At 38.8% G+C, this 18,549-nt stretch overlaps 1 protein-coding gene across 1 annotated transcript in view; it reads right to left on the reverse strand.

The window, feature by feature from the left end:
• Positions 1–2,152: 2,152 nt before the first annotated feature.
• The window catches only part of LOC133664328 (zinc finger protein 654-like), a 62,886-nt gene continuing 46,489 nt past the window's right edge, over positions 2,153–18,549 (reverse strand). Inside the window, exons 10-11 of the mRNA XM_062068845.1 lie at positions 11,239–12,203; positions 2,153–3,731 (exon numbers count right to left, since the gene is read on the reverse strand). Coding sequence (XP_061924829.1) covers positions 2,660–3,731; positions 11,239–12,203 — 2,037 coding nt within the window. The 3' untranslated portion in view covers positions 2,153–2,659. The remainder of the gene's footprint in view (positions 3,732–11,238; positions 12,204–18,549) is intronic.

Here is an 18,549-nt window from a genome sequence, read left to right on the forward strand (position 1 = left end):
CGTTTGGCTTTGTGCTATGGTTAGACTGGTGACCCCACTCACCCTAGTGGGTACCAAATTTCCACCCCTTGGAACTCCTGTTTCAGCTACTTTTTTACTTCCCGCCGACGCCGCCATGTTTTATCTCGGAGGAGTGTAACGGGCTCCTTTGATTTGATGAGAACCCCTGATGGTGTTTACTTTGATGCAATTGGACAACCAAGGGGGGTCCTCTCACAACACAAATTGTGGTGTGAATCCTGTGCAGGTTTCGAGAACCTTCCTATCATTGGTGCTATTTTCCCTATGACTGCTACTAAAAACGTAGAACGCATTATCTTTTTTTTTTATAATCTGTTGAGACTGACCAACCTGACTCGTGACACCGTTGAGGGACTTGCTGAACAACTTGCCCCGACCTCCCTCATGGCCGTCCAAAACCGCATAGCCCTTGACCGCATCCTAGCCAAGGAAGAAGGTGTGTGTGTAATGTTTGGTGACCAATGCTGTACCTTCATTCCTAACAACACCGCCCCCGATGGCTCGGTCCAGAGGGCCTTAGAGGGCCTCCAAGCCCTGTCTAAGGAACTTACTGAAGTTTCCGGTGTCTCTGACCCCTTCAAAGATTGGCTCCAAGGCACCTTTGGCAGGTGGACTGACCTAATTAAGTCTGCCCTGATCTCCATTTGAGTTTTCTTGGCCATCATAGCCTCATACGGTTGCTTTATCGCCCCCTGTGCTAGGTCTCTATGCACCCGCATCATTGTTAGAGCTGTCAAAGGTCAACCCCACCCTGTTTCTAGGTTTGCGATGTCTCTGAAGGGGATCGAGCAAGGTGGTGACTTTAAGACTTTCGAGAATTGCTAGTTTCCTTCCCTGACAATGACGACATTGACATAGACTCCCTCCATTTATCTCTCATGTAGCTATGCTTTTATTTTATTTCTAGCTTGCTCAAAAAGGGGCGTGTTTTATAAGTGTTGTATGAGTGATAAAGATCTTTTTAGAAGATCTTGAAGGGGGATTGACGGAAGTGGATAGTTACATATATCCATATTTAAGTGTTACTTCTTTAGTTTCGTGGTCGTATTGCGAAACAGCTCCATTTTGGTTCTCTTTTGAGTCTTTGAAAGTGTACGGTATGTTCTGGCCTTGAAGTTCTGGAATGCAGGAGACAGAGAAGAAGGAATCCTCCCTGTTCCCTTTTCGGGCCGGCTTGAGATAACAGGGACAATGAGACATCAGTAGTCGCGCTGGAAGGTGGGGACGAGAGCAGCGGATAGAGGGCTGGGGGGGGGGGACAGGGACAGATGTCTTTCGTGATGTGTTGGTCAGATCGATCTTAGCTGCGCTAGTGAACGCTTCTGTACTGGATTGGTCTCACGTTTATTTTCAAAGCTTTGAAAATTAATCATAAAATACCCATTCTGTCTGGTGGTCAAATTGAACTTGAGAGCAGCCAGCACAACTTAATTTCTCTGGGAGGAAGATCTGCTGGGACGCAACATTACCCATATAGTTATTTCACATATAGATATTACCCAGTTATTCCACATTTATATATTAGCCATTTAGTTATTCCACATTTATATATTACCCATATAGTTAATCCACATTTAGATATTACCCATATAGTTATTCCACATATAGATATCACCCTTATAGTTATTTCACATTTAGATATTACCCATATAGTTATTCCACATATAGATATCACCCTTATAGTGATTTCACATTTAGATATTACCCATATAGTTATTCCACATTTAGATATTACTCATATAGTTATTCCACATTTAGATATTATCCATGTATATATTCCACATATAGATATTACCATCAAGTTATTCCACATATAGATATTACCCATATAGTTATTCCACATTTAGATATTACCCATATATATTCCAAAAAAGATATTACCCATTAAGTTATTCCACATATAGATATTACCCATGTAGTTATTCCACATTTAGATATTACCCATATAGTTATTCCATATTTAGATATTACCCAGTTATTTTACATATAATTACCCATATAGTTATTCCACATTTAGATATCACCCATTTAGTTATTCCCCATACCGTGTCCAAGATCCAAACGTGTGATTTTCAAACCTCATCCAGCAATGTTTTGGAATGAAATATGCACTGCTTGAATAAATATGAGATATTTACTGATTGTTTCATTGTTTTATTGAAACGTACACTCTGTGTAACAAAAATAGTTTGGTGTTATGAACCATATAAAAAAAAAAAATCACTTTTCGTTTGTACATATAGACAGTTCTCTACAAAAATAATCATAAATTATTAATTAGATTTGTTCACAATCAAGCAAAGAGACGTATTCTTCTGCGTTCAAATCAAACTCCTTATTAACTCCAGTGAAATACTGAGAAGGCAATAAGTAAATCATGTACAGTATGAGACATTTTCATACATTTTGGCGATTGCTGGAATAAACATTTCTTTAAATTAATCCTAATGTGGAAGCTGTGAAGCACAAATACATGATTTTAAATATTAATGGTTAGATTAAAGTTTGACTTGGAAGACACTTCTAAGGACATGATTATTAGAATTATTGATAGTCGTCGGCAACAAAAGGTGGATGGTTGATCCATAAGCAGAGTGAGATATCAATAAGCAGAGTGAGATATCAATAAGGCGGCAGGCTAACTTTCCTCATCCGAGTCGAATCCAAAGAGCGCGGAGCAGGTGTTGAGACTCTTGTGTTTGTCCAAGTCTTCCAGGCTGCTGAAGGAGGACAAGCACTTGATGCATCGATGTCTAACCCGCTCTTTAGGCGTGCCATGGCCCAGTGGTTGGGGCTGGTAGGACCTGGTTTTGTTGCACCAGGAGCTCTCCACCGGAGCCGAGTGGTGCGTGTCTCTCCTCCTGCGCATGACCAGCAGAGACTCGTCCATGTAGCTGCAGGGTGGCGGGCGCATGAAAGGTTTCTTGCTGGACGGCGAGCACGAGTCCTCCCGGGGGCCGAAGGTCTTGATGATGAGCGGCTCTAGGACGTCTAATTGGACCGCCTCGTCCAACAGAGTCCGCCTGTCCGGCTTCTTGGCGTTCAAGGGGTCCAAAACGGGCTTGGCGGTCGGGGACTTTTTGGGAGGCGCCGCATGAGTGCTCGGAGGCGCCGCATGAGTGCTCGGAGGCACGGCATGAGTGCTGTGAGGCGCTGCATGAGTGCTCGGAGGCGCCGCATGAGTGCTCGGAGGCGCCGCATGAGTGCTCGGAGGCGATGCGTCCCGGTCTTCCGGTCCGGTGTCCTCACAGCCGTTAACAGGCCTGTTCTGCGTGGCCTTCGGACAAGCCTCCTGGCCAACTCTGCTGGGTTCCCCCGCAAGTCCGAGGTGAGACCCATCACCCGCGCGGTCCCACTTGAGGGTGTCCCTCGGCGCCGGTTTGTGCAGCCAGAGTTCCTCCACCCTCACCTTCTGCTTCCAAGGAGCCGCGATGCTCTCCCTCAGCAGTCGGTTGGCGTTGGAGTCCACGTCGGGCGCCGGAACGTAGTGCCTCCACTCGTGGTCCAGGAGACTGGGCAAGGTGAAGAACCGCTTGTCGCAGTTGGCGAAGACGCACTGGGGCAGAAAGGGATTGTGGGTATTGACGTGCTCCTTCAGCTGCTGCGGCGTGAGGAAGCGTGCGTCGCATTGCGAGTGGTAGCAGAAGTGCGGCAGGGAAGGATCGTGGCGCCTCATGTGGTCTTTGTAGTGCTGCAGGATCCCGAGTTTCCTGGTGCACACGCGGACATAAACACAGTTAGATCTACATTAAGTCATACAAACTTAAATCAAGATTAAGTTATATAAACAAAGTTATATAAACATTAAGCTATATAAACAAAGTTATACAAAGTTAGATAAACATCAAGTTATACAAACAAAGTTAGATAAACAAAGTTATACGCACATGTTTATATAAACAAAGTTATATAAACATTAAGTTATATAGACAAAGTTTTACAAACAGTTATATAATAAAGATATATAAACATATTTATAAAAACAAAGTTCTACAAACAGTTATATAAAAATTAAGTTGTATACAACAAGTTATACAAAGTTAAATAAACATGTTTGTATAAACAAAGTTTTACAAACGGTCATATACACATTAAGTTATATAAACAAAGTTATAAAAACAGTAATATAAACAAAGTTATACAAACAGTTATATAAATAAAGTTATATATACATAATTATACAAAGTTTTAACAGTTATATAAAACTTAAGGTATATACAACAAGTTATACAAAGTTAGATAAACAGTTATATAAACAAAGTTGTATAAACACATTTATATAAAGGTTTTACAAACAGTTATATAAACAAAGTTATACAAACATTAAAAACAAAGCTATACAAACATAGTTATATACATAAAGTTATATAAACATACTTATGCAAAGTTTTAAAAACAGTATTATAAACATTAAGGTGTATACAACAAGTTATACAAAGTTAGATAAACAGTTATATAAACAAAGTTTTGCAAACAGTTATACAAAGTTATATAAACATTAAGTTGTATACAACAAGTTATACAAAGTTAGATAAACAGTTATATAAACAAAGTTGTATAAACACATTTATATAAAGGTTTTACAAACAGTTATATAAACAAAGTTATACAAACATTAAAAACAAAGCTATACAAACATAGTTATATACATAAAGTTATATAAACATACTTATGCAAAGTTTTAAAAACAGTATTATAAACATTAAGGTGTATACAACAAGTTATACAAAGTTAGATAAACATAGTTATATAAACAAAGTTTTGCAAACAGTTATACAAAGTTATATAAACATTAAGTTGTATACACAGTTATACAAAGTTATATAAACAGTTATATAAACAGTTATACAAACAAAGTTATACAAACAGTTGTATAAACATATTTATATAAACAAAGTTATACAAACAGTTATATAAACATTAAGTTGTATACAACAAGTTATACAAAGTTAGATAAACAGTTATATAAACAAAGTTATATAACCATATTTATATAATCAAAGTTTTTCAAACAGTTATATAAACAAAGTTAGATAGTTATATAAACATTAAGTTGTATATACAGTTATACAAAGTTAGATAAACAAAGTTATATAAACATAGTTATATAAACATAGTTATACAAACAATGTTTTACAAACAGTTATATAAACAAAGTTATACAAACATTAAAAACAAAGCTATACAAACATAGTTATATAAATAGAGTTATATAAACATACTTATGCAAAGTTTTAAAAACAGTATTATAAACCTTAAGGTGTATACAACAAGTTATAGAAAGTTAGATAAACATAGTTATATAAACAACGTTTTACAAACAGTTATACAAAGTTATATAAACATTAAGTTGTATACACAGTTATACAAAGTTATATAAACAGTTATATAAACAGTTATACAAACAAAGTTATACAAACAGTTGTATAAAGTTGTATAAACATATTTATACAAACAAAGTTATACAAACAGTTATATAAACATTAAGTTGTATACAACAAGTTATACAAAGTTAGATAAACAGTTATATAAACAAAGTTATATAACCATATTTATATAATCAAAGTTTTTCAAACAGTTATATAAACAAAGTTAGATAGTTATATAAACATTAAGTTGTATATACAGTTATACAAAGTTAGATAAACAAAGTTATATAAACAAAGTTATATAAACATAGTTATATAAACATTAAGTTGTATATACAGTTACACAAAGTTAGATAAACAAAGTTATATAAACAAAGTTATACAAACATAGTTATACAAACAATGTTTTACAAACAGTTACATAAACAAAGTTTTACAAAGTTACATAAACATTAAATTGTATACACAGTTATACAAAGTTAGATAAACAAAGTTATATAAACCAAGTTATAGAAACAAAGTTATATAAACAAGGTTTTACAAACAGTTGTATACACGAAGTTAGATAAACATAAAGTTGAATAAACAAAGTTATATAAACAAAGTTATATAAACAAAGTTTTAAACAGTTATATAAACAATATTATACAAACATTAAGTTGTACACGCAAAGTTATATAAACATACAACTATACAGTTATTTAAATAAACAGTGTTTACATAATATGCAAAGTTATATGGACATACAATTATATATCGTTATATAAGAATAAAGTTATTTTATACACAATTTGAGAAGAATAGTTATATAAACAAATGTACATAAAATAGTTATATTAAGATACAATTATATACACAGTTATGTAGGAATACAATTGTATGAACAAAGTTATATAAGAATAAAGTTACATAAACAAATGTGTATGAACATACACTTATAAGTTATATAAGAATAAATTATGAACCTAAAGTTTTATAAAAAATAAAGGACCTCTTAGGGACACAATGAATCTAGAACATGAAGTCTAATCATGTATATTACTTTGATGTTTTTGGTTTTACATACTATCTTTACATACTGTATCTATGTACCATCTTTACATACAAACTTTACACATCTATGTAACCTGTATCCTTGCACTGCTCCGGCAGATAAGACAAGCAGGACCCGCAGCCAGGGAAAGAACCACAGAGCCGAGGGTCCAAACATTGTTGACATGCGGATGGTAGAGGAAGAACCCCCTGAGCGGAGCAGTACCCCCCTGGCATGTGAGCATGCCGAAGATAGACCTGCCAGCCCCCCAGTCACCCAGCAAACAGAAAAGAGGGAACCAAGACGAAAGTGCACCGTCAAGTGGCCTAGAGCAAGTGATGTGAAGACATGGCAGAAACTGGACTCAGACCTCAGTCTACAGCTGGAGCACTCGCTACGTGGTGAAGTGGATAAGAAACTCAACCGTCTTGGGGACATCCTGTACGAGGAGTGCAAAGCTAGATTCGGTAGAGTCACCAAGAAGCAGCACAATCTCCCCTCAATAAAGGGCAGGAGGGAGGCCGAGATTGACGCCCTGGTGCAAGATCGGCGCAAGATAGATAGATAGATAGATAGATAGATGGATAGGTCTTTATTGTCATTGCACAAGTACAACAAAACTTTGTTTTCAGCACAAACCCGTTCAAGATTAGACAAACAGTGTACAGGCTTACAGAACAGGAACGCTGATGGATCGCCACAAGGCGCCCCGTAAAAGATGGGAAAAAGGTAAAATGCTGGGGAGGATGACTAAAAAAAATACAATCTAGACTGGGCTCCTAAGGGGGCCCAGTCTGGAGTGGGAAAAAAACCTCCATAGTAAAGCACATATACATATTACAACATACATCTCGAGATATCTAGCAACAGAGGGAAGGGAGTGCGGGGTCATGGTGGTAGGCCGCAGCTCTCAGGCGCTGACCATCCTTTCATCACCCCTATGGGATTTGCGTCGAGGGCGTTGGGTTGGGGGGGTGTATGTGTGGCGTATATTTTTTTGGATGCATGTTTGTGTGTAAGCCTGCAGTGTCTCTGTTCCGCGGCCTTGATCTTGTGCAGTCGCTAGTCCAAAGTCAACGACAGGTGTGTGTCCATGAGAGACAAGAAGGAAGTTTGTTGTGTCATCACTGCACTGTCCTTCGGGAGAGTCTCGAAGCCAGGGTAACAATCCAAGTTAGAATGTTTTGTATGCGAGTGAAAATAGAATTTGCTCTTCACTCTAAATTGTCTATGACTGGTCCTCAAAAATCCTGCGGGGCAGACAGTCCGATGTTATCCAAATCACAAGTGTCCACAGTTCTTCCCGCATCCTCCAATCATTTGTGGCAGCTTTGGGGTACTTTGAAGACCGCCAGCAACTTCCAATTTGTCAACAAACCAGAGCAACGCTTACTCCAATCAGCAGATGTCCAGTTGTCATAATTCCGAATAGGTGGATATCTTCACGTCCTCGACAGAAAAGGGTCGCCAGGCACGCGGCACTCCTTCTTCTCCCAAGAGTCCGTCGTGTGTCCAGCAACAACCGCTCTGTCACGACAGCAGGTTCCCCCAAACCCAAGATCTTGTCAATTTCGTTGAGGCCAGTTAAATAGTTCCAATATTTAGATTTGGAGAGCAGTGCAAAAAGAGGCAACAAGAAAGTTAAGACAAGACAAGACAAATAAACAAGCAGGAGAGATAAGGGAGAGGAAAGGGGAGCGTCCATCCTTGATGAGTGCCAGAGAGAAAAAAATAAAAATATATAAATAAATTTCCTCCATCTCCTGCTGAGATGGAGGAAAGCATCGGCGGAGGAGAGAGAAGGCCTGAAGGTGTTATGGGACGAGGTGAGACAGAAGCTGGACAGCATGCGAAGAGCAGAACGTATTCGCAGACACAGGAAAATAAAGTTTGACAGCTTCTCTCCTCGGCTGAGCGAGGTAAGAGCCGTCGTCAAGAAAGCGAGGTCAGCATCAGCTCCTGGGCCTAAAGGTATCCCCTTCAAGCTTTACAAGAACTTCCCCCAAGGGCTGAAATGCTTGTGGAAGCTAATGAGCACAGCATGGAAGAATCTACTTGTTCGGAGTGGCAGAGAGCTGTGGCGGTGTTTATTCCGAAAGAACAGGAGTCCCAAATACATCAGTCAATTCAGGAGCATTGCTCTGTTGAAGGTCGAGGGAAAGATCTCTGCTGTCATGGCCAAGAGACTAACATCTTACCTCACAGAGAATGGCTATATTGACACCAGCTGTCAGAAAGCAGGAGTACCAGGTTTTCCAGGATGCATGGAGAATTCTTCAATGATTTGGGGACAGATCCAGAGGGCCAAGCAGGAGAAGAGGGACCTCCACGTGGTGTGGCTTGACCTTGTGGCTTAAGGTTCTGTCCCTCACAAACTCATCCAGTTTGCATTGGAGTTCTTCCACATCCATGTTTCCATCATCAACCTGGTAACCAGCTACTTCAGGGACTTCCAGATGTGTTTCAGCCTCCAGGATTTCACAACAAAATGGCAGCGTCTGGAAGTAGGCATCGCTATGGGGTGTTCCATCTCCCCAGTCCTCTTTGTCGCAGCTATCGAAATCATCCTCCACGGAGCCCGTCAGAAAGTAGGAGGAATAAGGCTGCAGACAGGTCAGAAGCTTCCACCACTCCGAAGCTACATGGACGATATCACTGTGGTACTGCAAACAGCCCCATGCACGAGAAGGTGTCTGAAGAGGCTGGATGAGCTAGTGACATGGGCACGGATGAAGATAAAACCCTCCAAGTCACGAAGCCTCTCTTGCCCAAAGGCACCAGGAACGACAATACCATCTTTGTTGCAGGAGGTGAGCAAATCCCTCTACTGGTCAACCAGTCCATCCATAGCCTAGGGAGGCAGTACAATGCGGACCTTTCGGACAAGCACGCAGGCTGGGCAGCACGGAAACAACTCTCAGAAGGCCTGGCGAGTATCAACAAGAGCCAGCTCCCCGGAAAGCACAAGTTGTGGTGCTACAACTTCCCACTGTACCAAAGGGTTATGTGGCCACTGAAGATGTGCAAGATTCTATCCTCAACAGCCAACGGGTTGGACAGACAAGCCAACTCCTACATCCGAAAGTGGCTGGGCCTACCGCCTTGCTTCTCAGACACTGGCTTATTTGGGGCAACTTCGCTGCATCTGCCGATCCAGTCCATCACCCTGGGCAATCTATGTGACATCTTTACATATCTATGTACCATCTTTACGTATCTATGTACCAACTTTACATACCATCTTTTTGTGCCATCTTTACATATATATGTACCAACTTTACATATCTATGTACCATCTTTACATACCATCTTTTTGTGCCATCTTTACATATCTATATACCATCTTTACATACCATCTTTCTGTGCCATCTTTACATATCTATGTACTAACTTTACATATCTATGTACCATCTTTACATACCATCTTTTTGTGCCATCTTTACATATCTATGAACCATCTTTACATACCACCTTTTTGTGCCATCTTTACATATCTATGTAAAAACTTGACACATCTATGTACCATCTTTACATACCATGTTTACATGTCTATGTACAATCTTTACATACTATCTTTACATACCATCTTTACATATCGATGTACCATCTTTACATTCCATCTTTACATATCGATGTACCAACTTTACATTCCATCTTTACATATCGATGTACCAACTTTACATATCTATGTACCATCTTTACAGACCATCTTTTTGTGCCATCTTTGCATATCTATGTACCATCTTTACAAACCATCTTTACATATTGATTTACCAACTTTACATATCTATGTACCATCTTTTTGTGCCATCTTTACATATGTATGTGCCATCTTTGCATATCTATGTACCATCTTTACATACCATCTTTACATATGTATGTACCAACTTTACATATCTATGTACCATCTTTACATACCATCTTTTTGTGCCATCTTTACATGTCTATGTACCATCTTTACAGACCATCTTTTTCTGCCATCTTTACATATCTATGTACCAACCTTACATATCTATGTACCATCTTTACATACCATCTTTTTGTACCATCTTTACATACCATCTTTACATATCTATGTGACATCTTGACATATCTATGTACCATCTTTAAATATTTATGTACATCTTTACATACCAACTTTACAATTTTACGAAACCATTTTCCATACAATCTTTACAAACAACATTTACGTACCATTTTAATGTACCATTTTTCATACAATCTTTACATATCTCTATGTACGATCTTTACATGCCATCTTTTTTACAATCCTTACATCTTAACGTACGATCTTAATGTACCATCTTTAAGTATGATCTTAACGTACGATCTTCACATATCATCGTTACATGCCATCCTTTTTACAATCCTTACCAAGCTCTATGTACGATCTTAATTTATCATCTTTACATACCATTTTTACGTACGATCTAAATGTACTATCTTTACGTACGATCTTTTTGTCCCATCTTTACATTTTTACGTACCATTTTTCATACGATCTTTACATATCTTTACACACAACCTTTACGTACGATCTTCATGTACCATTTTTCATACAATCTTGACATATCTATGTACGATCTTAAATGCCCCTGAGATAACTTTTTTGCAATGTGTTGCTGCCATTAAATTCTAAGTGAATGAATGAATGAAAAAAATGAAGTTTCTCAGTGTGAACATTAAATATCTTGTCTTTGCAGTCTAGCCAATTGAATATAAGTTGAAACGGATTTGCAAATCATTGTATTCTGTTTTTATTTACACAGCGTGCCAACTTCACTGGTTTTGGGTTTTGTTCATGTGGACTCTTACCTGGTACAGAAGGCGCACTTGTGCTTGGCCCAAAGGAACACCTTGTCCAGCACCTGGTCCTCGTGGAGGTGACATCTGATGGCATGTCTGATCACCGCGGAGGTGACTTTAACGAAGACTCGATCGCAGGACAGAGAGGGACACAGGAGACACTTGAGGTCCACACTGTAGCCGTTTTCTCCTGCCGACTTGTCCTGTCCGTGCGGTCCCTCCTCCTTCGTGGTCCCGTGTGGACTTGAGACCACCACCAGGCTGTCTTTGATGACGACCTGCTCGTCTGTGAAGTTTAGTAGCGTCGCTACGTTGGCGTCGTCTTTCTTCAACTTCTTCATGAGCGAGCGAAAGTTGCGGATGATTCGAGCCTCCCGACCCAGGCTGGCATTTTCCACTTTCGTTAATCTCCGAACTTCCTTCTTCGAAACTTTAGGCGGCTTTTTGGGCGGATTTTCTGGCGGTTTTTCGGGCGGCTTTTCAGGCATCTTTTCAGGCATCTTTTCAGGCATCTTTTCAGGCATCTTTTCAGGCAGCTTTTCAGGCAGCTTTTCAGGCGACTTTTCAGGCGACTTTTTAGGCAGCTTTTCAAGCGACTTCTTAGGCAGCTTTTCAGGCGACTTTTTAGGCAGCTTTTCAGGCGACTTCTTAGGCAGCTTTTCAGGCAACTTCTTAGGCAGCTTTTCAGGCAGCTTCTTGGCCATCCCATTGGTGGCTGGAGCTTCCTGGCTGTCGTTATTGTTGTTCTTGCACATTTCCTGGATGTGATCCCAGATGTGTTTCTTGGCCACTTGGTGGTGCTGGAAGAGCTTCTCACACAGGATGCAGATGCTGCTGGTCTTCAGGTGAGCAACAGCATGTCTGCAAACGTTCAAGCCTTTGTAGCTTTTCTTACAGGCGCTACAGTGGTACGTGATGTGCGCATATTTTTGACCTCGCTCAACCTTCTCCTTCCACGTAAGGCCTCTTTTCACCTGCAACAGAAGACAAGACATGAAACACGTATATTTACGTTCACAAAAAACACGTATATTTACGTTCACGAGAAACACGTATATTTACGTTCACGTGAAACACGTATATTTACGTTCACGTGAAACACGTATATTAACGTTCACGTGAAACACATATATTCACGTGAAACACGTATATTCACGTGAAACACGAATATTCACGTGAAACACATATATTTACGTTCACGTAAAACACATATATTCACGTGAAACACATATATTCACGTGAAACACGTATATTCACGTGAAACACGAATATTCACGTGAAACACATATATTTACGTTCACGTGAAACACATATATTCACGTGAAACACGAATATTCACGTGAAACACATATATTTACGTTCACGTAAAACACGCATATTCACGTGAAACACGTATATTCACGTGAAGCACGTATATTTACGTTCACGTGAAACACGTATATTTACGTTCACGTGAAACACGTACATTCATGTGAAACACGTATATTCACGTGAAGCACGTATATTTACGTTCACGTGAAGCACGTATATTTACATTCACGTAAAACATGTATATTCACGTGAAACACGTATATTTACGTTCACGTGAAACACAAATATTTACGTTCACGTAAAACATGTATATTCACGTGAAACACGTATATTCACGTGAAACACGTATATTTACGTGAAACACGTATATTAACGTTCACGTGAAACACGTATATTAACGTTCACGTGAAACACGTATATTAACGTTCACGTGAAACACGTATATTTACGTTCACGAGAAACACGTATATTCACGTGAAACACGAATATTCACGTGGAACACGTATATTTACGTTCACGTGAAACACGTATATTCACGTGAAACACGAATATTCACGTGAAACACATTTACGTTCACGTAAAACACGTATATTCACGTGAAACACGTATATTCACGTGAAGCACGTATATTTACGTTCACGTGAAGCACGTATATTTACGTTCACGTGAAACACGTATATTTACGTTCACGTGAAACACGTATATTCACGTGAAACACGTATATTCACGTGAAGCACGTATATTTACGTTCACGTGAAGCACGTATATTTACATTCACGTAAAACATGTATATTCATGTGAAACGTGTATATTTACGTTCACGTGAAACACAAATATTTACGTTCACGTAAAACATGTATATTCACGTGAAACACGTATATTCACGTGAAACACGTATATTTACGTGAAACACGTATATTAACGTTCACGTGAAACACGTATATTAACGTTCACGTGAAACACGTATATTAACGTTCACGTGAAACACGTATATTAACGTTCACGTGAAACACGTATATTTACGTTCACGAGAAACACGTATATTCACGTGAAACACGTATATTCATGTGAAACACGTATATTCACGTGAAACACGAATATTCACGTTCACGTGAAACACGTATATTCACGTTCACGTGAAACACGTATATTTACGTTCACGTGAAACACGTATATTTACGTGAAACACGTATATTTACGTGAAACACGTATATTCACCGAAACACGTATATTAACGTGAAACACGTATATTTACGCTCACGTGAAACACGTATATTTACGTTCACGTGAAACATGTATATTTACGTTCACGTGAAACACGTATATTTACGTGAAACACGTATATTTACGTGAAACACGTATATTCACCGAAACACATATATTTACGTGAAACACGTATATTTACGTTCATGTGAAACACGTATATTTACGTTCACGTGAAACACATATTTACGATCACGTGAAACACGTATATTTACGATCACGTGAAACACGTATATTTACGTTCACGAGAAACACGTATATTTACGTTCACGAGAAACACGTATATTCACGTGAAACACGTATATTCACGTGAAACACGTATATTCACGTTCACGTGAAACACGTATATTTACGTTCACGTGAAACACGTATATTTACGTGAAACACGTATATTTACGTGAAACACGTATATTCACCGAAACACGTACATTTACATGAAACACGTATATTTACGTTCACGTGAAACACGTATATTTACGTTCACGTGAAACACGTATATTTACGTTCACGTGAAACACGTATATTTACGTTCACGTGAAACATGTATATTTACGTTCACGTGAAACACGTATATTTACGTTCACGTGAAACACGTATATTTACGTTCACGTGAAACACGTACATTTACTTTCAGTGTTGGGACTAACGCGTTACTGTAACGCCGTTAGTTTTGGCGGTAACTAGTAATCTAACGCGTTATTTTTTATATTCAGTAACTCAGTTACCGTTACTACATGATGCGTTACTGTGTTATTTTACGTTATTTTTTATGTAGTATCGGCTAGAAACAGACGATCTGAGTGTGTTTTATTGGAGCGCTGCGGTGTCGTCCTTCTGTGTCACAAGGAAAAGAAAAGGCGTGCTTTGTGTGGTTGGGGACGGGGGGTGGGGGGGTGGGACTATGTACTTCGGGGCTAACAACCTTCACTTTACCCGGCAGTGGGTCTTTACAGCTCCAGACTCGAGGGTGAATGACGAGGTCGGCGGTTTGTTGTAAATTTGTGACTTTATTGGTGTCTTGCACCGTGCACGCAGACAAGCTAGATCACATGCACACGCTCCCTCACCTCTCTCGCCCACTCACTCACTGACGTCACCCACCTCACATGCTGTCATATCTTAAAGGGCCACACACACACACACATAGGGTACTCTCATAACGACTAACAAGACATCATGGCGAAGCCAGAAGTCGAGTTTCTTAACATTCTCACTACTTTTCTTTTGTCGAGCACAAAGAAAAGAACATTTTAGTTAAATGTAAGTTGTGTCTTGGATCAAAGATCCCATCTACTTAAAGTTAAAGTGCCAATGATTGTCACACACACACTAGGTGTGGCGAAATTATTCTCTGCATTTGACCCGTCACCCTTGATCATCCCCTGAGAGGTGAGGGGAGCAGTGAGCAGCAGCAGTGACCGCGCCCGGGAATACTGCCCAAAACAGCAATTCAAATCTGCTGAAATAGCTACAAAAGCAACATCCTTCGACGAAGCTAGTAAAGAGAGAAACAGACTCCGATGCCACTTCACCTCCACCTAAGGATTTTAACGGAGGGACTGCTAGCCAGGACAACATCGATAGAGCCATTGCAGCGTACGTGCTAGAAGACATGCAGGCTATTTCTACAGTGGAGTCACCCGCTTTCAGGCAGCTAATTAGCATGATACCGGCGTCAAACAGCAAATGGCACGGAAAACATGTTCCAAGTACCTGGACAGTGAGTACATAAACATGGAAAGCGAGCAAAAGAAAACACTCCAAACTCTGCCTCTGCTCATTATTCATCATTGAAGGTACACACTTTATGTCAATTCTCTTATATACTCTTTCATTCTAAACTTCTAGAGTGTTTGATTATCACATCACTCTAAATGTATAGACTATAAAGTTCACAAACATAAAGAGGGATCTTAGTGGGCCAGGCCAATCTTTCCTTATCTCTAAACTAAAACTGGGGAAATGTGTAGAGTGTTCTGGGCTTCAGTACAGTGTTGATCTCCTGAAGACATTATTTTATTTCACAATTCCTTGAGAGAAAAATATGCCTGGTTAGGATTTGTGTATGTCATGTGTGCCTTCCTTGGGTGAAGCCAGGTTTACAGCTATGTTGTTATTATGCTGTTTGTTACTTATGTATGTTATGTTGCAGCTATTTAAAATAGTTTTGTCAATTTGTTCTAGCCTGAAATAAATTGGCCCTTTGAAACATATCTTTATCTTTGTGTGTTGTATGTAGACCACGTTGCTTTCTGAGTTCACTGATGCAAATGAATGTCAAGTTGATCAACAGATTGTATTATTCTCCAGTGCAATAACAGTACTGAAATGAAGGCTAAAAGGGCATTAATGGGAGCTTAAAAAAAAAAAAAAAAAGTAGTACTAAATAGTTACTTTTCACAGTAACGCATTACTTTTTGGTGTAAGTAACTGAGTTAGTAACTGAGTTACTTTTGAAATAAAGTAACTAGTAACTGTAACTAGTTACTGGTTTTCGGTAACTAACCCAACACTGTTATTACGTTCACGTGATACACGTATATTTACGTTCACGTGAAACACGTATATACACGTTGACGTGAAACACGTATATACACGTTCACGAGAAACACGTACATTTACGTTCACGAGAAACACGTATATTCACGTGAAACACGTATACTTACGTTCACGTAAAACACGTATATTTACGTTCACGTGAAACACGTACATTTACGTTCACGTGAAACACGTACATTTACGTTCACGTGAAACACGTACATTTACGTTCACGTGAAACACGTACATTTACGTTCACGTGAAACACGTATATTCACGTGAAACACGTACATCTACGTTAGCGTGAAACACGTATATTCACGTGAAACACGTATATTTACGTTCACATGAAACATGTACATTAACGTTCACGTTAAACATGTACATGGTGAAACGTGTACCTTTACGTACACGTGAAACGTGTACATTTACGTACACGTAAAACGTGTACATTTATGTACACATGAAACATGTACATTTACATACACATGAAACGTGTACATTTGCGTTCAGATGAAACGTGTACATTTGCGTTCAGGTGAAACGTGTACATTTACGTTCACATGAAACACGTATATTTACGTTCACATGAAACACGTATATTTACGTTCACATGAAACACGTATATTTACGTTCACATGAAACACGTATATTTACGTTCACGTGAAACGTGCACATTTACGTTCAGGTGAAACGTGTACATTTACGTTCACATGAAACACGTATATTTACGTTCACATGAAACACGTATATTTACGTACACATCAAACACGTATATTTACGTACACATGAAACACGTATATTTACGGACACATGAAACACGTATATTTACGTTCACATGAAACACGTATATTTACGTACACATAAAACACGTATATTTACGTACACATAAAACAAGTATATTTACGTTCACATGAAACACGTATATTTACGTTCACATGAAACATGTATAATTACGTTCACATGAAACATTATCAGAGCTCTCTAAACATGGAATAATACCCATACACTAATTGTGCTAAAAAAAAAAATCAATCCACATCCAAATCGCACTTTAAAATTATTGCGATTCTAAATGAATTCATGATTTTCAAGAGTCGATCAATTTTTTTAAAATCCGTTTTTGGATTAAAAACATTAAACAACCATTATTGATATTGTAAGTATTGATAATATTTTCATACATTTTTTAGTGTTGCATGTAGTAAGTATGGTATGTGTATGGCTTTTCAATTGCTTTGTAAATGTATATCCTAAGTAATAGTTGCCCTGTTTCCTTTTATTAGATTAACATTCTGTGATTTTTGTAAATAAAATGAGAAATACAAAAAAAACCAAATTTTTTAGACCAATATTGCAAGTATAAGTTGTACTTCAGCAGCCAAGAGGAGTTTTTGTGACCTGTAACCTGTTTTGGAAGGTTTTATTGTAATTTATACAGTAATTAATTTACTGTGAGAATCGTGTTAAATCAAAAATCGATTTTCAATCGAATTGTCACCCCAAAATTTGGAATCTAATTACGACGGGCACAAAGATTCACACCTTCACCGTATAGTCACCCTTACATGTCAGATGAAACAAAAATGGAGCTGTTTGGCCACAATATCCAGCAATATGTTTGGAGGAGAAAAGGTGAGGTCTTTAATCTCAGGAACACCATCCCTACCGTCAAGCATGGTGGTGGTAGTATTATGCTCTGGGCCTGTTTTGCTGCCAATTGAACTGGTTCTTTACAGAGAGTAAATGGGACAATGAAAAAGGAGGATTACCTCCAAAATCTTCAGGACAAGCTAAAATCATCAGCCCGGAGGTTGGGTCTTGGGCGCAGTTGGGTGTTCCAACAGGACAATGACCCCAAACACACGTCAAAAGTGGTAAAGGAATGGCTAAATCAGGCTAGAATGAAGGTTTTAGAATGGTCTTCCCAAAGTCCTGACTTAAACGCGTGGACAATGCTGAAGAAACAAGTCCATGTCAGAAAACCAACACATTTAGCTGAACTGCACCAATTTTGTCAAGAGGAGTGGTCAAAAGTTCAAGCAGAAGCTTGTGGATGGCTACCAAAAGCGCCTTATTGCAGGTAAACTTGCCAAGGGACATGTAAGCAAATATTAACATTGCTGTATGTATACTTTTGACCCAGCACATTTGCTCACATTTTCAGTAGACACATAATAAATACATAAAAGAACCAAACTTCATGAA

The sequence above is a fragment of the Entelurus aequoreus genome, linkage group LG14, assembly GCF_033978785.1.
Source record: "Entelurus aequoreus isolate RoL-2023_Sb linkage group LG14, RoL_Eaeq_v1.1, whole genome shotgun sequence".
In the NCBI taxonomy this organism is placed as follows: domain Eukaryota; kingdom Metazoa; phylum Chordata; class Actinopteri; order Syngnathiformes; family Syngnathidae; genus Entelurus; species Entelurus aequoreus.